The 22,866-nt window shown below is 44.7% G+C and overlaps 1 protein-coding gene across 1 annotated transcript; it reads left to right on the top strand.

The window, feature by feature from the left end:
• Window positions 1-1,887: 1,887 nt before the first annotated feature.
• On the top strand, window positions 1,888-21,562 carry LOC102369105 (cytochrome P450 20A1). Its single transcript, XM_014516901.1, has 12 exons — window positions 1,888-1,937; window positions 2,026-2,192; window positions 6,381-6,526; window positions 8,269-8,436; window positions 9,411-9,489; window positions 11,492-11,607; window positions 11,949-12,003; window positions 14,040-14,160; window positions 15,323-15,434; window positions 16,949-17,013; window positions 18,444-18,533; window positions 18,700-21,562. Exons 1-12 carry the CDS (start codon window positions 1,918-1,920, stop codon window positions 18,848-18,850), a joined length of 1,290 nt encoding a protein of 429 aa, XP_014372387.1. The 5' UTR covers window positions 1,888-1,917; the 3' UTR covers window positions 18,851-21,562.
• Window positions 21,563-22,866: the final 1,304 nt, after the last annotated feature.

Below are 22,866 nucleotides of genomic sequence, written 5' to 3'. Positions count from 1 at the left end.
CCCCCCGCCCCGCCCCGCCCGGCGCTGCGGGAGTCCGGCCCGGCCGGGTGTGTGGGACACGGGTGCGGGTGGGGCACGCGGGGGCCCAAGCAGCCCCTCGCAGGCGGGACCTCTGCAGGGGAAAAGCCACCGGTTCCCACATGTTTCTCCTTTAAAGGAGAACCCATTGTTTAAAGTTTGTGGATCCATGTTTAAAGTTTGTTCACGCCCCTGTCAGGAGTTCTTGCCGCCCACTTTTGGGTCGCGACCCACAGCCTGAGAAACACTGATCTAGTCCAGCCCCCCCGCTCAAAGCAGGACCCTCCCCACCTGTTCCTGGGGGCGATTCCCACCATCCAGCAGCTCTTTTATCACCTTGTAGTGAGCCTTGTGTGGGCATCTCCGCGGCTGGAGCAGAGCCGTGTCCAGGTGTCTGCAGTGAGAGTCCTGACCCTGCACAATCGCACAGGTGCTTTTCTTCAAAGCAGTGATCCTCAGCCAGGCTGCCGCCGCACCCCGGGATGCCTTGAGATCATGTCAAGGGTGCCGCGGGGTGCCACACAGTGTTAGCACTGTTCGGGGCTCAAACAAGATCATGCCAGAGGTTTCAAATAGAAAGTCATAATATGGCAAACTTGCTGAGCTGTTGTGGTCTTGCCCAAGTTTTTTGCAAGAGGAGAATAGCTTTATTATTTTTCCTTAGTCAAAAAAAGCCAACAAGTGGGGACCAAGAACTGGCATTGTCCAAGGGGGGCCAGGAGCCTAATGAGGGTTTAAAAACAGTTGGGAATCATTGCTTTAAAGAGATGAATAATCCTAGCTAATTCTGTGGGACTGAACCCATGCTGGGAGTTAAGCTCCTTCAGGATCAGGTCTGGGGATGCTGCATCCTGCCCAGTTTCGTATAGAAATACATCAATATTGTTTTATTATATATTATACAACAATATCATGCATTGATGGTGAGCTGCACTTTTGATCATGGGCGACTGATGCCTCTTGATCCTGGAGGGTCACCAACATCCCATCACTGACTGGTCCACCAGGGGCTGATCACCAACAGGGGGTTCCCCCTGTGGCTCATCCCCCCCAGGAGAAGTGCCAGCAGCAAACCCGGAAGTGCCACTGATGCCTCTCTCAGCGCCCCCACATTCTCGAGGAGGGGTGGCAGCAGCCGTCACCCCTCCACTCCCCGGCCGGCGAGGGCCAGTCTCAGGGGGGCACATGCCCCACCATGCGTTACCTAATCTTAAGGCAAAGAGAATACGGTTTTCACTACACGTGTGTCTTTACTGGCCACGTCTACACGAGCAGTGGACTGCATAGTTGTTACTGCACAGTACTATACCCGCACAGTTTTTTTCAGACGCTACTGCACAGTAGCTCATCACTTCCCACTAGCATCGTGTCACAGTTAGCGCCTGCTAGTGCTGCTGTGCAGTAGTGTCTCGTGTAGATGCGCCCACTGTGTGGCAAATATTACCATCTCTTTTCTGGCAGCTGCAGTTGAAAACATGTAAATCAAACTTTGCTGTCCTTTGCTGAAAATTCATACTACTTAACTGGTTTTAAGTAAGTAAAACTGGCCCTAAAATTAGTATAGATGGGAAAGCAAATGAACCCCTGATAAGTTAAATGTAATTCCCTCTGCTCCTTAGGTCACAGTGGTAGAAACTAAATATAATAACAGGGAGGGAACTCAAATTGCTGAGAGCGTATGAGCATGGCCTCTTATGAGAAGAAACAATCATGGCTTATTGTCAGATTTGTTCAGCATGAGCTTGGAAGTTTATACAACAATCTTTTAAACTACTATAAAAAGTTTGGAGCAGCAGGCCAACAGCTGCTAAAATGTGAGTCTTACAAAGTTTATGCAAAACCCTGAGGAGTGTTTTCCTTCTTCCTTAGGCTTCTAGGCAAGCTTTGGATATCCCGGGAATGGCTCCAACAGATGAAAAGTAAGTGGCTTCCTGCTTCATTTGTCTTATATTTTACCTTTGCTGTTGATTCTGCTCATAAAGTAAATTTTGGTTTTTGTTCCTTCAGGGATGGCAACCTGCCAGACATCATAACCAGTGGCAGCCTGCATGAGTTCTTGGTGACTTTGCATGAGAAGTATGGCCCAATTGTTTCTTTTTGGTTTGGAAGACGCCTTGTGGTCAGTCTGGGATCAGTTGATCTCTTGAAGCAGCACATTAACCCCAATAGGATATGTAAGTTTAATTTGCTTTCTCTTAGCTGCATTTCTGTTCGCTGTGGTCCAGCTAAAATCAGTGAGAGTTTTGGCACAACCATCCATTGGAGTCAAAATTCACTCTCAGTGTTTATGAGGATAAGAGTAATTTGGAACTGAAATATAGTGGTTTAAGCTCCTGGTACTGTTTGTAGGTGAAAATGGTTGTCACTGAAAAATCACTCTTATTGACTGGCTCTTACAAAATGAGAGAGATGCTGAAAGGGGAACTCAGGTTGGTGGGGATCACTGATGGAGTTTGCAAGGATCAGTCTTGCAACTAATCTGAATCAAAATTAAAGAATGACTTTGGTACACAAAGAAACACCTTAATTAAATTTGCTGGGGTTTCAAAGTTGAGAGGTATGGATAATGCAGAAAAGGTTTAGAATATGAGAGAAATAATTGGACCTTAAGGAGTGGAGTAATACAATTGAAACAGAGGAGGAGAAAGACTTGGTTATGTTTGATGATCAACAGTACGTCTGTGAACTCTTAGTAAGATGCAGCCATGAAAATGCAAATATTATCACAGGAGTTATCAGGTGAGGGTATTTGTAGTAGGGAAAGGGAAGTATTAGTGCCATTGTACAGGACCCTTGAGAGATTTCACCTAGAATGCTGTGTATGGTTCCGATTACCAAGTTCAGGAAAAAATAATTAAAATTGGAACAGGTGGAGAGGAGAACTACTAGGATAATCAAGGGCATGGAGATCCAGTATTAAGAGACTAGAAAGATTTAGCTATAAATGCAGCAGAAGTGTAAAGACCAGCAAAGACAAATACCTATTTAAGTTGAAGGAGGTTGTTGGTACAAAAGCAAATATGTATAAGTTGGCCATAAATAAGTTTGGGCTGGAAATGGAAAGATTTCCAGTCATCCAAGGGATGATGCTCTGGAGCAGCTTTCCAATTAGAGTAGTGGGGGCAAAAAGCCTTTAATTAATTTTAATTTTAGGGAAGGTGATTAAGTGATGCAGTTGCTTCCACCAGCAGGGGTCGGTACTTGATTACCCAAGATGTCCTGTGTTCCTTGGAACATTTTTTTTTTTCTTTTCTCCACAATTTTGAAATGAAAGTTTGGATTCTAGATCAAGATTCTGCAGCTAATCCCCTTACCCCTGGCCTGTGAAATGCACAGGGCCTAGAGCTGGTTGAAAAACCCATACTGGCACCTGAATGTGATTGTCTGGGCTACAACCTAGAGCAGACATGGGGTAAGGTGGAGGAGCTTTGTGCCACCTGTGCTGAACTCCACCTGAAGCAAGGTGAAGAAAGTCAGTCAGTTGCACATGCCTCTCCCTAATGCTAAGACATCTCCAGAAATTTAAATCTGCTTGAAAAATATGACCTGTTCCCTTATTTTTTTAATCCTGGAGTCACCTCTTGGGCAGAAATGGAACCTGTCATTTGAACGATTACAAGACCATTTGTGTACCTTTTTCTTGCAGTTGAGACTAAAGGACAGGGTATCCTTAAACTGTTGGTTGATCACTTAATAAAAGATTGGCTTGTAGTTTTAGTCCAGGTTCGATGCTAGTGATGTCTCATAGGGCAATTCTCTGGGCCAGTGAGGCAGTCCTAGTCCACACTGAGGTTGCTAAGGGTGTCAAACACACAAATCCCATTGGCATTCAATGGAAGTGAGGTGTCTTTAGCTCCCTTATGCTCCTTTGGAAATCCCAGCCCCAATGCTGTGCTGTGAGGTAGAGGCAGGGCCTGTTTCCATTCCCCTGTGTCATGCTTGTTTGTTTGGGGCTGGGAGCAAATGTCATAGACCATTGTTGAGCATTTTATGGCTAGCAGCTGTTATGATGCTGGTGAACTCAGGCTTGCTTCAGTGAGTAGGCCTGCTGGTGTCCTGATGTGGTGTTTGCCCTATTGCTGCCAGTCCCATCCACTCATGTGCTGCCTCTTTGCTGCCTGTGTTCAAATTGAATTACGTTGATGTAAATCGATAGTGGGAGCTCTGACCTGCTGAGGCTGGCTTACATAGAGAGAGAGAGTAGGAGAGCTCAATATTTATAGTTTGGCCAGGCAATTATAATGGGTGCTGACAAGATGCTATAGAGATACCTTAAAGATACAAAGATGGAAGGAGTATGAGTGGTTATGTGTCTGCGGGTAACAGCTAGGAACAGTGGATTAAAAAACCAAATCCATTGAAACCTGTAAAAAGGCTCCCTGTAAATTTCAGTGGCCTTTACACATGGCGAAGGAAAATATAGGTGGGGTGAAAGCCAAGATTTCTTGAGATATCTCCAGGGAAACATCTGAAGTCATGTCAACTGAGCTTTTAAAAGTGAAAGGTGATGAGGTGTGGAGAGTGTGCTTCAGGGACCAATCTTGCTAGAGCAGGAGGTTTGACAGAGTGCCTAAATGGGTCCTTTCTATCTCTAGCCTCTAGAATTCAGAGAATCCTTAATGTCAGGGATTTAATCATTTTCATATATAAATGGTACCCAAGATTGCTGGTATTTTGGAGTCTTTTGCTTGTGGGTATGTGACTGAGGCAGGCACTTTAACATGCTTCACTGAGAGCACTGTGCAAGATTAAGGCAGAATAAAAGCTCAGTAATGACACTGGTGGTGCAGATTACCAGGCCAAGGATTTATCAACCAGAATCATGAGGTTCCTTCTTCCTCACTGCAGTGAAGAATATCAAAAATACTTGGTGAGAGGGTATAGCTTGCCAAAATTAAACTTATAGCAGCACATGCACATGCCCTGGGCTGCTTTTTTGTACTAAAATGGGAAAGAAATAAAGACAAACTTGGATGTAGCACACTGCCTGTGACCTGATAATGGTTTTTTTGGGGAGGGTTTTGTTTTCTTTACTGTTTCCATTACACCTATTAAAAATGTCAAGCTCCAAATATAATGGTGCAGTCCAGGTTTTCTTCTTCAAAATGCTTATGTCTGATAGATCTGCAGTAACATCTTGGCCACCTTCCATGAGCCCATCTATCATTCTAATTGGTTGGTAGTGTGCCGGTTGTTTAAACACCATTTGACCCATCAGGAGAGCATCATGGAGTGATTGACAGCAGCAAAAGCCACACCATGGCAAAACACTTTGCAGAGAGATTCAGCAGAGAAATGATGACTTTTCAGCTTTCTCTATATGTAGAGTTCATTTGCTTTTGTATACCTGATCATCCAAGTTTGTTTGTGGTACCCAATATTTGGGATGCAGGGCAAGAGAGACTTTCAAAATATATTGCCAAGATGTGCCGGGGAGAGAGAAGAAGAAACGTCATGGTCCAGTAAATAAGGTCCTGCCCTGGAACTCGAGAGATTCTATTCCTGGCTCTGCTGCTGCCTTGCTACATGATCATGGTCAAATCCCATCACTTCAATGTGTCTGTTTTTTCCTTCCATCGTTTCTGTCTTGTCTGCTTACATTGTAAGCTCTTTGGGGGCAGGGACTGTCCTGTGCTATGTGCATACCCCAGCACACCCCCATAACTTTAGTTAAAAACTCCAGACACTATTAAGGCCTGGTACAGTAATAGAGCATTGTACTCGCATTGGTGATTTTGGGGGGTCTAAACTATGTGGAACAGCAGAGGCTTGGAGATCTGTGGAAGCCTCATATTTCTACTCAGAAGCAATGTTGTCTAAATATAGAGGAGTCCTAGGATGCACTAGAAGTGATTTTGGGAGCAGGAGCAGTACAAGTGTTAAGAGGGGTAGTACTTGTAACTGCCCCTCTTCCCTATTCCTCGTGTCTTCCCAAGGACTGGGAGGATCCCAGGCTAGGGAAGGTGTGGGCTGTTCCCGTCCTTCCATTCCCTCAAGGACTCCAGAACATGGGGCAAAGACCCCTGCCCAGTTCACACTCTGGAGACCAGAGTGAGAGGATCCAGTGGGAAGCAGCTAATAGCTGCTTCTTCCTTTCCCACTCTGTCTATGGGAGGGGCAGGAGCAGCTGCTCCCCTTGCCTTCCCCAGACCTGATGACCTTGGTCTCTGGAAAGCATAGAAGCCTTTCCCCACATCTCTGCTCCTCCTGATCCCTGGGAGCTGTTAAGTTGGAGGAAAGTATACAAGAATTTATTCTCCCAGGAGAAACTTTTCTGAGACTGACTTCTGCTCCTCCCCACATCTGTTCTGTTTACTCATATTCCAGACTCTTTTTGATTTCTTTTTTCCCCTTGATTGCAGCGGATCCTTTTGAAATGATACTCAAATCCTTGTTGAGATACCAGTCCGGCCTGAGTGGTGATGCAGGAGAGAGTCACCTGAGGAAAAAGCTGTATGAAAATGGTGCGACTAAGTCCTTGCAGAGTAACTTTGCTGTCATCCAAAAGGTGAAGGACTGAACCTGAGGGTTTTCAAGTCACACTTTCCCTAGGAGAGTGGCAATTAGTGGATTGTAGTGGAAACTTGAAGCGGGGTGGTGTTTGGACGAAGTAGCAGAGTAAAGGTTGGTGCTGGAACCATAACCATGTCCAAATTTTTAGGTTTTTGATGGGTTTTTTTAATTGCAGTGTTTTCACTTTCTGAGGTTTTTTTATTACTTTTTTTGTTGTGCAGAGGCAGTGGATTTCACTTATAAGCTTGATTTCTGTCTTCTCTCCCTCAGTTCTCAAAAAATATCATTTTTGCTTCACAATATGCCCATTCTTTATGAAACGGGGGTGTTTGTTTTGTTTTACTCTAAAGTTATTTGGATAAATCAGTATTAAAAGAAGTTTTTCAGGGATGAGGGGGAGGAAGGGTAGAAGGAGGTATTAATATTTCACTGGGTAACGCTTATAGGCCACATCATATTTAAAGTGGCTTCTCCCGTAGTGTTGGTAGCACAATGACTTTTTTAGAGTGTAATTACTAGACATTCCTGAGCAGGCCTGACATGCCCTAAAAGTCACTGGAATCTGGATCATCTATGAAGGGACAGACACACAGGTGTATCTCACCTTTCCGTTTTAAATCAGAATAGTGGAACACACTTCTATAAAAATGCTTTCAAGTGTTCAGAGTTAGAAAACTGAAGAAATCTTGCTTTTCCTTCATCTTTCAGTTATGGTTGTCTTTGTTACTATAGCAGTGAAAGGTAAAACCTTTTAAAGCAAAGCAGTGGCAGTGTCTGCCAATCTGTTTAAATATAGTACAAAAATATCTTTTTGGTGGCATTGGCTCATTGCATTCAGGGTCGGGGAAGGCATGTGGCTAAAATAATTTGAGGATCTCAGAGATAACCAGGGATACTGGAACATGTGAATTCTAGTAGCTCTGGAGTGGAACAGAGATCATCCACAGATGCAGAGCTTTTCTGTTGACTTGTCATGGCAGCCCAGTAAGGTGGCATCCCCACGAGCAGGAATGTGAAGTTTGTGGTGCTTCAAAGGCTTTTGAGGTGCCACAGAATGCATGTGGCACACATGAATTGGTTCCCCAAAATTAAATACCGGGAACTCCGGGTACCTAAAACAAATGGGGCAGAAAACAGCAGCGTGGTACATGTGGCTGGAGCATGCACTACCTGAAACCAGAACCTGGCCAGCCAGAGCCACCCTCCAGCTGCTGGCCAGGCTCCGTACGCGCGGATCACCACTGCTGCAGCGCCAGGAGGCCCTCACCCCAGGTAAGGGTGCTGGGACCAGCCCAGGTGCTGGCCCCAACCTCCACTACCCCTCCTGGGGAAATCTGCCACACACCAGAGTGTGTGTGCAGGGGCATGGCTGGGGACAACTAAATATGAGCCACTGCTATTTGTCCCTGAGGAAATACATGTTCCTGCTCATGGGGATGCGCCCTAATAGTGCATATTATTAACACCAGACCAGAAGTATCAAATGGTTTAAGTGTTCCTGGCCAGTTAGAAGGGAACAAGAGTCAAAGAAAGAAAAATCTGTAAAGGAAAAACCTTGCAACAGCCAAGGAATCTTGGGCTGAAGTTTATTTTAGTTTGAGTTAATAAAATAAAGCCCCAGGAAGAAAGTAAGTTTGAGTTGCATCTGGTATGTGTGAACTGGGTGGAAACACCTCCTCTTACAGCTTTATTTGGATTGTGGAGACCCACGCACTTTTATGATTTCTTTCCTTTCAGCTGTCAGAAGAGTTGCTAGCAAAATGGTTGTCCTTTCCCGAGTCTCAACACGTGCCTCTTTGCCAGCACATGCTGGGTTTTGCCATGAAATCTGTTACACAGACAGCAATGGGCAGTTACTTTGAAGATGATCGGGAAGTAATTCACTTCCGTAGGAACCACGATGCAGTAAGTCTGGGGAAAAGCCAAGGATCTCTTCCTAAGTCCTGTTCCCGTTCCTCTTATAAGTTGATAGTCAGTGCATAGCCATCACCACCATGCATGTGAGCAAGGGTATGAGATGCTGGAACGGAAGCCTTCATTTTGCATGTTCAAGTTGGGAGGTTCAGATTAGAGCAGGTATACTCTTTTCTTGTTCTAACTGTTTTTGTCAGGAAAAAAAAGAAACAGATAGTAAATGCAGTAAAATTTGCATATGGCAGAGGTTCTAGTAAGGCTGGGGTTTCCTAAAGAGCCTGCAGGAATTAGGCAGTCAAATCCCATTGATATTAAGTGACATTTGGTTTTTCTGAATCCCGTTAAACTCCCTTGAAACTTCCATATCATGGCTAGTTGCTTTTGCCAGAAAGCAGATGGTTCCCCAGAGGGAAATCCAGTGGCAGAATAATGTTGACCCTTTTAAAACAAACCTTTGCAGCTCATCTTTAAAATTGGTCTTGTGCCCTGGTGTGCTTTATATGAAAGGCTAGATAGATAGATAGCTATGTTAAATAAACAAGGCCTAAAATAATGTTTTTTCTTCTTTTTTATATCATAAATATTAGGAATGTTGATAGGTTCCTGTAGTAGTGCTTCAGTCACTTGGACTGGGGCTATGAGTTAAGCTATCCAGATCCCAGCCAGTGACTTAAAGGTTTCCCACTTAGAGTTTGCATGTTCTCATCTCCTCCAGCTCCTTCCTCATTATAGGAGAGCTCAGTGACCTGTTTCATCTTAGCTCATTATTAGCATTATTTGCGCTCAGCAAAACTGTCACAGACATAGTAGCCCATGTGACTATGTCTGTACTTACACATTAAATTTCCTGTTTAGGCCCAATTTGGGGAAGTAGAATTCTCTTGTGTTTTATGTATGTGAAAAAATAAAGCTAGGCAGGACTTTATGTAGTCTGACTAGAAAGAGTAACTCTATCCCTCTTTCAGATCTGGGCTGAAATTGGGAAGGGTTTCTTGGATGGGTCACTTGACAAAAGCACTACCAGGAAAAAGCAGTATGAAGATGGTAAGTTCTTCTACCCCTTGCATGTCAACTCTTCAATAGTTAGTATGGTGAGATTCCCAGTACCCAAAAGTATCTCCCTGAATGCTTGTCCTGGAAATGGAGGTGTACAAGGTAAGTGGAACTGTCCTATATGTCTCTGTTTCCAAGAGGAGAGGGTGTGGTCAGACTGGGAAGAGCTACAGCAAAGACAGTTGCTCCTGCCTGTTCAGTTTATCAAATAACCCTATCAAAGGCAGGAACATACGCTCCTGCCACAGTCACTTCCTGATCCGGCTCCACAAGAGTCACATAGGGCAGTTCCACCTAGCTGTCATGGCTGTGGCATCGCCTTTTTTGATAATCACTGAGGTAAGCTGTAAGCAGTACAGAAAGGGGTCTACCAGCGTGCCACCAAATTCAAAAACGTTCTGGATGGATGCTTTGAATTAGGGGTGCACTGATAGAGAATTTTTGGGCTGATACTGATGGCCGATTTTTAAGGAGCCATATCGGCCAATACTGATCCTTTTCCAATATGCAGCTGGGTAGCATGGAGAGCGGTGTCCGGCTGGTAAGTCTGTTGTGGGGGGGCAGCTCAAGACCCCTGTGATGAGGGAGGGAGTAGGGCTGGGGCAGGGGCAGGCACTGGCACTGCATAGCCAGGGCAGGACGTGGGATGGAGCTGTGAGCAGCTCATCCCAGTGAGGGACAGCTTCTGCCGCTGCGTGCACCCCAGGAGGGCATGGAGGGTGTACCCCCAGATCTGCGCGGGGTGGGGCAGGGCGGACTGCCTCTGCAGGCTGGGTCGGGGTGGCTCCAGGCTCTTCTTGGCAGGGGGCTGGGCTGGGCTGTGCTTGGGACAGGCAGCAGCAGCAGCACTGGGAGGTGGCTATGTGGGGGGCTGCAACCACCGCAGAATTCACCGTAGCCCCCCCCTCCAGGAAGAGCCCAGTGCCGCCCCAGCCTACCCTCTCCCCATGCACAGATCCAGGGGCACCCCCCCACCATGCTCTCCTGGGGTGTGTGCCCCTCCCCACATCTCCGAGATGAGCCAAGTGGCTCATCTTGGAGTGGCTCCATCCTGCGGCCTGCCCCAGCTGTGCAGTGCCTGCCCCATCCCCACTCCATCCCTCACCACTGGGGCTCAATCTGCCCCACCATCCCTTCCCTTGCAACAGACTTTAACTTAAACTTGTGTAAATGAGATGTTCATTTTTGGTTTACTTGTGATGTGGATTTAAGGACATTAGACTAAACTTTTGTTCTATAGAAGTGGTATCTGACCAGAATTGACTAATGTACAGTGGGATGAAACAATAGAACTTCACTCCTTGAGCATTCTTCACCTTCATTTTGTACTTTTTTCTATTATGCAAGCTCCTTTAAACTGGGACTCTCTTTTTTCAAGCAGTGTTTTATACAGTCTCTAGCAATAGCAAAGTGAGGCCTGAATGTTGGCTGTGGCTCTGGGTGGTAGTCAGAATCTGAATGATGAGGGATAACTATTCAAACTATACAGGCAATGGAATCTGAATGAAACAAGTGTTTTGGGGCAGTGGCTCTGAAACGCTGAACTTTATTTGACCATGCATTTGTGTGATTTGTATATGTGCATCATGGATTACCTATGCAGTGTGTTTTGTGAGCTCTTTGTAACATTTGGCGCTCATACTTTTCAGATTAAATTACAGTAAACTTCTTCCAAAACGATACTAACGTGCTCAGTACAGGATCCACTTCTGCCATTGACTCCAACGGCTGTGTGGAAGACTGATTCTAGCAGAGTCCTTTGCAGCTCTCAGGGGACCCCAGCACCATACTTAGACTCCTGGAGGCCCTGGACAAACTTTTAGCATCAGGCCCCCCTTTGCCAGAGATAATGATGATAATAATCAGACAGTGGAAAAAACAAACAAACCATTTTTGGGCCCCCTTTCTGTCTGGGTCCTAGGTGGCCATCCAGGTCGCCTGTGTCTGGGAGAGCCCCAGGTTCTGAAATAGCATCTTACTTGTGTTCTTGAAGCTTTAATGGAGATGGAATCGGTCTTAAAGAAAGTCATAAAGGAGCGGCGGGGCAGAAGCTTCAACCGGCATATCTTCATCGACTCCTTACTGCAAGGGAACCTGAGTGACAAGCAGGTCTGAACAGCTGTTGTGTAATTAAATACTGATGGAGTTTTGCTAGATCAGTTGCTAATTGCGTCTTAGCATTTGATTAATTTAATTGGCTATCTTGCATCTCATTCCATCTAGCCTCTACTAACATTATATTTTTGGTAGCTTTCCATTCCACTGCTTTAGTATTAATCATCTGTCTTTGCTTAAGAAATGTTATAGTGGCAGTACTGCAGAGAGTTTTGTTCTTTCTTCCCATGCTGCATTTCATGCTCCCTGAGTTAAGGTGGTTTTGAATGGAGGATGTGATTTTATGTTTTGTAATGTTTCCTCTGACTTCGTCTGAATCAGATTTTATTTCCTAGATCGTAGAAGACACAATGATATTCTCCCTGGCAGGATGTGTAATCACTGCTAACTGTAAGTAAAAAAAACATGAATAGCCCTCTACTCTCCAAAACAGGTTTAGGGGCTGAGCTGTATCAAAAATAGTACAGCCAGATGAATGTTTGTCTGTGCTAAAGAAAAGCAACATTTCCCCTACCTTTACTTCTCTACTGCAAATGTATTTAGGCAGGTATTTTTATAGCAGTGTTGATGACACTGCTGTATGAGGGGCATTTTTTTAGGAGAGTACTGACACAGCTTTGAGTAAGTGGATTGAAGCTAATCTGTTATTGACAGCCCTCCCAGCAATACAGTGAGCCTTAGAATTTCCTGCTGCCATTTTTCACTTAGACTCTAAGCTTAGCCAGCTAATTCTAAATTCAGTGAAACACACCAAAAGATGAAGCCCACAAAGATCATGACCAGAAATTGACTTCATTGCTCTGTGAAGATTTAGAACTGCTTGCTGGATGCTTCAGATTCCCCTCTGTGGTACATGTGTTAACACTTTTTTTAAAGAGTTACTTGGTATTCATATAAAGATTATGAGGATAGCAAACGGAAATAGAAACCAAATGGAAAGCTTCTGTTTGTGCATACTGTCAGCGCGTAGGGGAATTGTTCTAAACTAAAGCTATGGGACTACAAAACCCAAAGTCATCTGCTTAGCAAATCATAAAATCATGGGAAAAATAGGACTGGATGGCACCTCAGGAGGTCATCTAAGTTAGTCCTTTGCTCAGAGTATGAAAATATCCTAGATACATATTGATGTAAACTATACTTAAACTTCTAATGACAGAGATTCCTCGGCCTCTCTACATAATCTGTTCCAGTACTTAACCACCCTCACAGTTGGAAAGTTCTTCCTAATATCCAACTTGGAATCTTGAAAGAAAATCTCTTACGTTTGAGGGTACTAAAGCAAAACTCACCTGAAGAGAGTGTCTTGACATGGTGATACAGAAGGACAGGATTTTTTTCCAGGTTTTGGCTGTTTGTTTTTTCTCAAAGGATCTCCATACAACTCAGTGAATGGACAATTTGGAACGATAGAGTGCCTGCTAGTTATTAACTTTGGCTTAGGAAAAACCACATTGTGTGTGCTTATTTCATATTTGGATTATTTTTTCTAATTACATTATTGAAGAAGTCTGCAACGCATCATAAATAATCTATTAACAGATACATGAAGGACCCAATCCACAGTAACTGAGAGAAGGAGTTATACACATTTTTTTCTCCTGTCCCATCCTTTGTCATTTGATTCCCCTTTTTAACAGCAAGATTCACTTGGAAAAGGAATTGCCTTGTTGCTGTTGCTACCTGCTTTCTCTCAGACCTGCATCAGGGAACGTAACTTAAATTCCTTCCTTGACTGGTAATAAGATTTCTGCTGAGGGAAGTACTAAACTGGTGACTGTTCAGCCACTCTGGCCAAATCCCTTCCTAGCCAGCATTTCTCAGCTGTGTTCTGAGCCTCTGTACCAGAGGTTGTGGTTGCTCCCTTCATCTCTGCTACAGGCTCCCCATTGTAGATCTACTCCTTAGGGGCCTTTTAACAGAATATAGCCTGTCTATTTTACCCTGAGGGCTGGCCCTCATATTGAATGATGATATGGTGTAGTATAGAGCCAGGTTCCTGAGACTGGGGAAAGAGCAGCTATAGGGAGTATCTGACCCTTCCCAAGAGCACCTGGTTCCTCTCCTGTCTGTTAAGCTGCACTCCAAGCCCTTCAGATGACTGTTCCCTTCTTGATTCACTGTTGTCTCATCACAACAGGAAAGAGAATATTCAACTGGTATCCCTTATTAGCAGGAACTGTCTGAAATAATTCTGTTTGTCATGGAATAGCTAAAGTCTGCTAGGCAAATTTTATGCCATTACATCTTATATTTCATAAGGATGTTACCCTTTCATGTTTGTGTTTTGTGTATTTTCCTTCCTGACTCTTCACTGTCTTACCTGATTAAAGCTGGAGTTACAGAGATAAGGAATACTGGACTTGATTTCTCTCTCTTAAAGGGTGATGTCTGCTGAGTCAGCACTTCCATTATTTCTTTCCTAGTGTGCACCTGGGCAGTTTATTTCCTGACTACCTCAGAAGAAATCCAGAAGAACCTCTATAAAGAGATAGACCAAGTTTTTGGGAAGGGCCCAGTTACACTTGAGAAAATTGAGCAGCTCAGGTATGTTTATTTGAAGAGTGGGAGAGGCACCTGGGCTGATCCAGGTATTACTATGGCAGTGGTTCTCAGCCTTTTTAGACTTAAGGCACCCCACAATAGACTCAAGGCACCCCTTAGAAAATGCAGCTCTTAGCTTTCGCTCATTTTTTACTACAAAAAAAATAAGAGAGCAAAACAAACTCTGAAAGACCATAACTGGCCAGAAAGTTTTTAATGCTATGGATTCTTATTTGAAATATCTGGGTTTATCTTGTGAATCATGTTTGTGCACCTAGCAGTACCAACATTGAGTGGCACACTTGAAATGAACTCAAGGCACCCCAGGGTGCTGCTGCACCCTGGTTGAGAATTACTGGAGTATGGTCCTACATGCTGTAAGATGATTCCCAGGCTGGCTAATGAACTGAGGCCAGTGATGAGTGTGTTTTCTAATGACCTCTAGGGACCTTGTCAATATTTGCTCAAGAAAGCTGATTGGAGTAAATAAGTACATTTCCCTTTACTTCATTTGGATCTGGATTGGGTCCCATGACAAGACTCCTTGTGGTGGTCTTGGAACAGAAAGCTGTGGACAGCATACATGACCGGAAAGTTCAGGGTAAGTGATTAGGCGACGATACCTTTTTCTGTAGGCATTGGACTCATCCTATGGAATGCTGTAGAAGATAAGTTCCTACGGGGGATTCAAAACACCTGTGTCGGAACCTGAGTGTTTAGATAATTCCGCTAGAAACTTCTGTCTTTCAACATTGGCCGTGTGTTTGTTATTTGTGATGTAAGAGCTCTGCCAGGATGGGTGCCCTAGTGTGCTCAATGCAGCATAGGACTCTGACTAATTCTTACTGAGCCAGTGCATTGCTGAGCTGAAACTGCTGGTGCCTTCCAAAGTGTGTGTGGTTGGGAATACAATTGGAGCCCTCCCTCCACAGCCCTTCCTTCTCCCCCAGTGCCTCTTGCTTTCTCTGCATAGATCCTGGGACTTCTCAGACAAGGGAAAGTGTCTGACGTATGCTGGAAGCAATTTGGGACCAGGCCATAATCCTGGATGCACAGGGTTCACCAGTTGATGTAGCTTTCCTCAGAGCAGCAACGCCTAATATCAGAGGCATGTGGACTTGCCTATTTTTTAAAAAGGGTTATTGGTATAGCCTTGTGCTTGCAGGTACTGCCGACAGGTGCTGTGTGAGACTGTACGGACAGCAAAGCTTACTCCAGTTGCTGCACGGCTGCAGGAGCTGGAGGGAAGAGTTGACCTGCATGTTATCCCCAAAGAGGTACGACATGGCTATGAGCTCACACCCAGACTCCTTGGTTGATTTTTGTCTTTTTCACTTCCAAAGTGGGACCAGTTACAGTGAGTAGTGATTATTATTACAGTGATTATTATTCTAGCAAAGTTTACTCAGAGCTGGCTCTAATGTCTGTCTGGTTTAGCTGGGAACCTAAAACGTGCTTTTCCCTTTTCCTCAATGAGAGGGCCATTACACAGCCCTGTGTGGGCTTGCATGTGGTAGTTGGTTATAATGCTCTTCCATGCTGATGTTTGGAGGGATCCCAGGGTTCAGGTATGTGTAGAAGATTTGAATTTAGGCCTGGCCTCTCATGCAGAGTAGCATCTTACTGTGCATAGTCATACATGGATTCCAGTGAGATTTAATTACTTTCCAAGTAAGGACCTGAGCTGAAGCCCACAGAAGTGGATAGGAGTGGGGCAATGAAGCATGCTCCATGGTACTACTGAGGATGAATAAGGGTAGTAGAACTGGGCCCTTAAGTTATAAAATGGTAGTTTGCAAGCATTGCTGCATTCCTAACTCACAGTAGAGTCCAGCTGAAGTCAGGAGCAGCAGAATAAGGCCTGGTGCTGTTCCATTGACTTCTCTGAAATTGCACAAGCTAATAAGTGTAGCTTGATCTAGGAAGACTGACTCACATAAAGGAACAGGATTTGCCTTGTGGACTGTAAGCCTTCAGGTCAGGGATGCCAGTTTATATTGGTCAGTAAAGTGCCATTTACAACCAGGTACTGAATAAATAATAACAAAAAGCCCCAAGGTCATTTGGAATCCACAAATGGCTGACATGCACAAAGCCAGGTGCTGCTTTTGAGTAGTCATCTGTCCTTGAGACCTGTATTTATAAGTGGTTGGATTAAACGGGGCTGGCAAAGGGCTCCATTTCATTTATACTGAGCTGCCCACCACTCCTTAATTTCAAGATGGTTTTGAGTAGGTTCATTATAAAATGGAAATATGTTGGCTTGTATTTATACTGAGAGGCACTTTGGGATTGGCTGTGTCCTGATCTTTAAATCTCTTCAAATGATTGAAACATGACCATTTTATAACGTGGAAGAAAGAGAAGATATGTATAGATGAAGCATGTTTCAGCTGCACATTCTGAACATAGGACTGACCCAGAGTAGTGGAGTCAAATAGGTCCTCTGTTCCCTAAACCCCACAAAAAAGGCAGCTGGAGTTTGGGCTTGGCATTTAATGTGTCAGGATTAAAACACATGGGGCCAGTTAAAGTCCCTCTGAAAACGTATGCAATTTATTGGAGATTGAGAGCCTTAATATAAGTTGTGCTGCCTTTTTTAACAATCCTGTAGGAGATATCTTTGCTTGTTGAGGACAGGGTTTGCCATTCAATATAAAAACACATTGAATAATTTATCCTTTTTCCATTAAGTTAGTTTGGACTTTTCTGTAAGGGTTGCCCATTGTGTAAATGTAACTTTCTGGAATATTAAATACAGATACTGACTTGGGTGCCTCTTCTGTTTCAGACTCTTGTGCTCTATGCTCTTGGGGTGGTGCTCCAGGACAGCTCAGCTTGGCCATCACCTTACAAGTATGCAACCCCAGGAACTTTTATTACTGTTTGCTTTCTTTCTTTTCTTCCTTCCCCTTTGGGGTCCTGCTTGGATGAGCATCTGAGTAGGCTTTCAGAGCTGCCTTAAGCAGCCTATTGTAGTGAAATAGAGGCCCCCAGAAGATTTCTTCAGGTCTTTGTGTTCGTCTCCAAAGACAGGATTTTGGTTAATTCCAAACATAATCTGACCAGGCTACACGCTTGTGTTCGCTGTGGGTGTTGAGGAAGTAGAAAGCAGATTTCCCCCCCATATCTCTCTCTGCAAATTCACAGACTTTCAACAGCAAATGCTGTGTGATTTTATTTTTCAGGTTTGCTGTGAAAGGGAAGCCATGATTAAAATGGAATTGGAATCACTTTTCATTACCATAAAACAATGGCTCACAGGAAGAAATGTCAGTCAAAGATTTCTGTCTTTAAGAGGAAGAAAACTATCTCATTATTTCCACCAAGAAAAACTTAAAAAGGGATCCTGCTCTGAAAAATCAGAATTCCAGAAGTGGGGAAATTGCTGCAGTTTGCTTTGCCCCCCCCCCCAGTGGTAGTTTTTAATGCTGGTCTAATGTAGCCTGGGCGGGAGAGAATGTAGGTCAGCTATTCTATTTGGAAGGGAAAGACAGTAAAGCTTGTGGGAGAACAAATTACACTAAGGGATCCATTCTGCCTCAGCCATCCGTATTGCTTTAGGGGAAGGGGGAACATGTGGAGGCCTTCTGTTTTAGCAGCATCGTACTAGCTATGGCCCCTAAGAGCCTGAGGGGATCACACACCAGAATGGGAGCTGGGATATAGTAAAGAGTGCATCAGGATCTGGGGACTCATGTAGAAGAGAGGACAAGGCCATAGCCTGCTGCCAGATATTGCCTGCCAGAAATTCAATGGCTGCAGTTATGGCTAGAGACCTACCAAAATTGCGGTTTTGCAGAAATCGTAAGATCCAGCATTGTCTGTAAAAGGTTAGGCCTGGAGCCAAAGCTTTGAAGCATAATAGAACGAATCTAATACACAGTAAAACAGGACTGCCTTCAAGTCACAGAATGGCACATTTTCTGTAATATAATCACTCATGTTTTAAACTGCCGTAGATTGTATTAGTCTCCTTTCAGTTACTTGATTATGAGAATCTCATTTTAACTAAAGCCTGTACATGTGAGTTGTTCCCTGAGAGGCTCTGACAACCCAAAGCTGAAGCAAGCTCTTCTCATTCAAATGAATCATCAGTTCTCACATACACACACAGCAGCTGCTGGCAGTGGAAAGTGAGGGGCAATGAAAGCAGTGGAGAAGGAAGGATGAGGGAGAAATTAAACTGTATGTACTTTTTGAAAACTGGATTAGCCTCAATTTGTCTTAAGTGTATGTATACAGGTACATACAGGAAGTATCAATGCTTGTTTTGCCTTTTATAGATTTGATCCAGACAGATTTCATGATGAACCCACCATGAAAAACCTTTCCCTGTTGGGGTTCTCAGGAAGTCAAGAGTGCCCAGAGCTGAGGTAGATAAAAGAAAAATGTGCATGTGTGGTGGTGAAAGGGAGAGAAGAGCCATGTCAGCCTGTTCCTGTTAAATTCTGCCGTCCCTGCTGATCCAATCTGTCAGGGCTGGCAATGGTGACTTGACAGATTTATCTCATGGTGTGTTTTGTTACTCTTTCCTCCTAGGTTTGCTTATATGGTGGCTACAGTGTTGCTGAGTGTGCTGGTCAGGAAACTGTACCTGCATCCTGTGAAAGAGCAAGTCACAGAGTCCAAATATGAGCTGGTCACCTCACCAAAGGAGGAGGCATGGATAACTGTGTCCAAAAGAAGCTAAGAGGAAGCAAGGCAAGGAGTAGGAAAGATTGTGCTTCAGAAAGGCACCGTCCAGCATCATGTCACCATTTTAATGTCACTATTTTGTTACCTTCCATTTTCTAACTCAGCAGCCCCTTGTTATTTTTTTCTAACTCAAAAAATTGTCACATTAAAGTAGAATTAATTTTTATGCCTTTTGGACATGTAATTTTTTAAAGAATGGACCTCTAGCCATTTTGCTGTGGAAGAAGCAGCATAAACTTCCTGAGTTCTCTATAAGAACTGCCCTTTGTATCAGATTTGTGCTTCAGCTTAGTCCAGTCTCTGCTGGATAGTACCAAAACTGGATGCCTCCGAGGAAGTGTAAAGCTTTCTAATGTATGGCTACTATGGGGAACTTTTAATCCTGATCCCATCTTCAGGCCCTAAAGGCATGAAGATTGAGCCTTTCTCTTCCATATTTTATTCAAATTAGCATTTTCCCATTCTGTGAGTTACAGTTATAACAATATCTCTTCGCCTCTTGATGGGTTTTGGGAGAGTGTGACCATGGGTGTGAGCAATAAAATAAGAAAGGAATTTCATACCACTATTGCATCCCTTACTGTACAATCCTGCTGATGTGGGACATAAACGAATGGACAGTATAGATGCGTGCTTGTCAAACTGGAGTAAGGAAACTGTGGTATGGATCTGACAAAATAGCTATGGCATTTTTAATGAACTTAAGACAGGGAATCTCCATCTGGCAGATGTTGAAATCAGTGTCCCATTTAATTGGTATCAGGAATGATGTAAGATGTGTGGTGAGTGTACAGAGTTAGGTCACTGTGAGACTGGCAGAGCCAAGCGGGGAAGTAGAAAGTGCTGATTTTATAGTGCTGGGATTGATGCCCTACTTAACAACTTAAAAGTCGTTAAAGCATCTTCCTCCTCCCAAACATTGGCAGCCAAGACAGCACCAAGCATAGCAAGATCATGTGGTCTCTCCACTCCTTCATTTCCCATTGTCTGAATACAGTGGTTCCCAGCATTTCTCTCCCTTTTAGAGCCCTTTCAGGTAACATTCAGTTTCTTTCTTGATTGTCTTAAGTGTGCAGGTTTGGTCATCTGTGTAGTTGCCTAAGTGCCAAAAATGTCACTTATGAACCCAGACTAGAAATAAGTACTAGCAAGACAATGAGAGCACATTCCCGCTCTTTGCCCCCAAAAGCTCAGTGACTAGGATACTCATCTGGGAAGCTGGAGGTCTGGGGTTTTTGGCCCTCCGCTTTTACCTGGGGAGGGAAGAGTTTGAACCTTGGTGTCTCTGACTTTGCAGCACAACATTCTAACCACTGTACTGCAGGTTAGTTATTATCCAGTCCATGCTTGATTCCTTTTGAAGCTGGCCTTCTGGGAAGCTGTGGGGTAAAGAGAAAGGCAGCCAGAGGGTCTGTGGATCAGTATGGTGGGTGCTGGCCTGGAAGAGAAGGGATTCTGGGTATTACCTGGGGTCCTTGCTCCCAGTGAGGTAAAAGCTTATACCCTCCACTGCCCTCCATCCATTTTCTTCCAATAACTATGTTAGTGACTCAGTTTCAGAAGGAGTTCCAAAGGAGGGCCTAATGGCTGACCTATGGCATGGTGTCTGGAGTACTGTCCTGGGAAGTCAGGGAAACTCGGGTCCAAAGTCCTTCTGGGCAAAGGGAGCCCAAGAGCTCCAGCTTCCCAGGTGACTACCCTAGCCACTGTGCTATGGGGACAAAAGACACCCACCTCCTTTTCTGTTCCTGAGTCTCAGTTTGGTAGTCATGGATTTTGGCATTTGGGGGCATCCGAGGCTGCACCCACAAAGAACATGTGTGTGTGTCATGCTTACTTTGGTGTGTTCCCAGTCCATACAAATATGTAGGTGCACAGTCATCCACATGCGCACAGGAATGCTGACCTGTGGGTATGTGGCATTTTTGACACAGACAACCAAAATTGCCATGTAGACTAAATCTGGACACTTGGGCAACCAAGAAGGGAACAGAATGTCACCCTTGGTATACGTTTCCAGAAGGACACACCTCACCTGCTGCTGGATGCAGCAATTGTCATTTCTTCTTATTTTATGTTGAACTATAGTGTTGCTGCACCATGAACAAAGAGAGGCCTGGGCTCTTGTTACCCCAGTTATAAGTAACCTTGTGGGTTGGCTGCTGATAATAGGCAGAAACATGTCTACAGCCTTAGCTTTTATTTGCTTGCACTTCAAAAGACAAAAATAAACATTTATCTTAAAGTCTATCTGGCTATCTGTGACAGCACACCATAGATTCTCACCTGTACCAGCTGGGTAGGCTCTAGAGGTAGAGGATGGTGGCACACAGATTGGCGGCAGGTCTTCTTGAATTTGCCAAGTTCTCCAAATTTCCCCCCAGCCTATACTCAGTATTTATAGATGGCTGATTCTAATAAATTACTTCTGATGTGGTTTGTTTTCAGCTTTCTTGTGTCACTGAAACATTTGGAACTGGACTGAATCAGATCTCTTGTGGACTTGGAAGGTGTCAATTAGTTGGGATTTGTATGCTTAGGAAAGTAAAACAAAGAGGTTATTATCTCCTTCCTTTCCCCATTGTGGAATGCTGTTCAACACTGTTTTGTTTCTTCTGATCTTAGTTTATGGTTTTCTTTGACAAGGTTGTTTTGTTTTTACAAATTAAATAAGCATCTTAACAAAAATATATCTATTATAGCAAAATAGTATCTAATATATTTGATTACATCACTTGCTACTACTATAACTTTAAGATAAAGCTATGATACAGTATGTTTGGATTATTTACTGTAAGGTCTTCCCTTATAATGTCTCCTTTCAGGCCTTGTGCTTTATTTAATTTAGGGGTGCACCGATAAATATTTTCTCGACTGATACCAATAGCTGATTATATATAGATTTATATAGATAAAACCATATCAGCCAATACCGATCTGATAACTAATTTACAGGAATCCAGCCGGGCAGCATGGAGAGCAGCTCCCTGCAGGTAGGTCTGTGGAGGGGAAGGGGCCTGGAGGAGGGAAGGGGCATGAGGGGGGCAGGTTGAGGCCCCCATGGTGAGGGAGGGAATGGCACGGGCTGGGGGCACTGCCCAGCCAGGGTGGTGAATAGACCCAGGCCTGGGGCAGGGAGCAGGATAGAGCCATGGGTGGCTCATCTAGGGAATCAGTGCCATGGCGCTTAAAAATGGAGGTGGTGGTGCTTGAACTAAAGCTCGTCAAATGAGCTTTAGTTCAAGTGCCGCCACCACCATTATTTTTAAGAACGGGGATGCTTTTAACCGGAGCCGAGCTGAGCGGAGTGAGGGTGGATGTGTGCTGCCCACTGTGGGTTTGAGGCTCTCCACCCTGCTGTCTTTGCCTCAGGGGCCCCATGTCAGCCATGCATCCCCAGCTTGCCCAGCAGCAGGAAGCACAACTGGCCACCCCCAGTGCTGCTGGGTGGGCAGGGGATGCACAGCCAGTGTGGGGCTCCTGAGGGAAAGACAGCAGATCAGAGAGCCCCAAGCCCACAGTGGGCAGCCCACATCTGCCCTGTGCACAAATCTGGGGGGCCACATGCCCCCTCATGCCTCCCCCTCAGCAGTACACACAGTAGCGGGGAGCTGCCCCCCCTCCTCCGCCCACCAGCCGTCCTCGCAGCTCTGTCCCACTCCCTGCCCTGTACCTGGGTCCCATTCACTGCCCTGGCTGGACAGCACCTCCAGTCCCTGCCCCACTCCCTCCCTTACTGTGGGGGTCTCGATCTGCCCCCCCCCCACCGCACCCCTTTCCTCCCCCACACCCTTTCCTCTCCACAGGCTTGCCTGCAGGGCGCTGCTCTCCATGCTGCCCAACTGCATTCCTGGCCACATGCATGTGTGTAACTGCACACATGCAGGTGGTGTCTGGGGGCCCTGGCCAGAAGGCATATTGTATTTATCAGTGACTTTATCAGCTACATCAGCCAAAACAAGCTGATAACTGATAATGTTAATTTTCCTTTTATTAGTGCTGATCCAATAT

The sequence above is a fragment of the Alligator sinensis genome, unplaced genomic scaffold, assembly GCF_000455745.1.
Source record: "Alligator sinensis unplaced genomic scaffold, ASM45574v1 scaffold755_2, whole genome shotgun sequence".
Classification (NCBI taxonomy): Eukaryota; Metazoa; Chordata; order Crocodylia; family Alligatoridae; genus Alligator; species Alligator sinensis.
The sequence above is the reverse complement of the archived record's forward strand: the minus strand, read 5'-3'. Positions and strand labels throughout refer to the sequence as shown.

Bases quoted from the DNA above. Each gene is read 5' to 3' on its own strand.
- LOC102369105 (XM_014516901.1), top strand. From the start codon at position 1,918: ATGGCTCCAACAGATGAAAA. The intron at 9,490-11,491 runs GTAAGTTCTTCT...GTGTTCTTGAAG, and splicing joins GAAAAAGCAGTATGAAGATG to CTTTAATGGAGATGGAATCG. The intron at 15,435-16,948 runs GTACGACATGGC...CTTCTGTTTCAG, and splicing joins TGCATGTTATCCCCAAAGAG to ACTCTTGTGCTCTATGCTCT.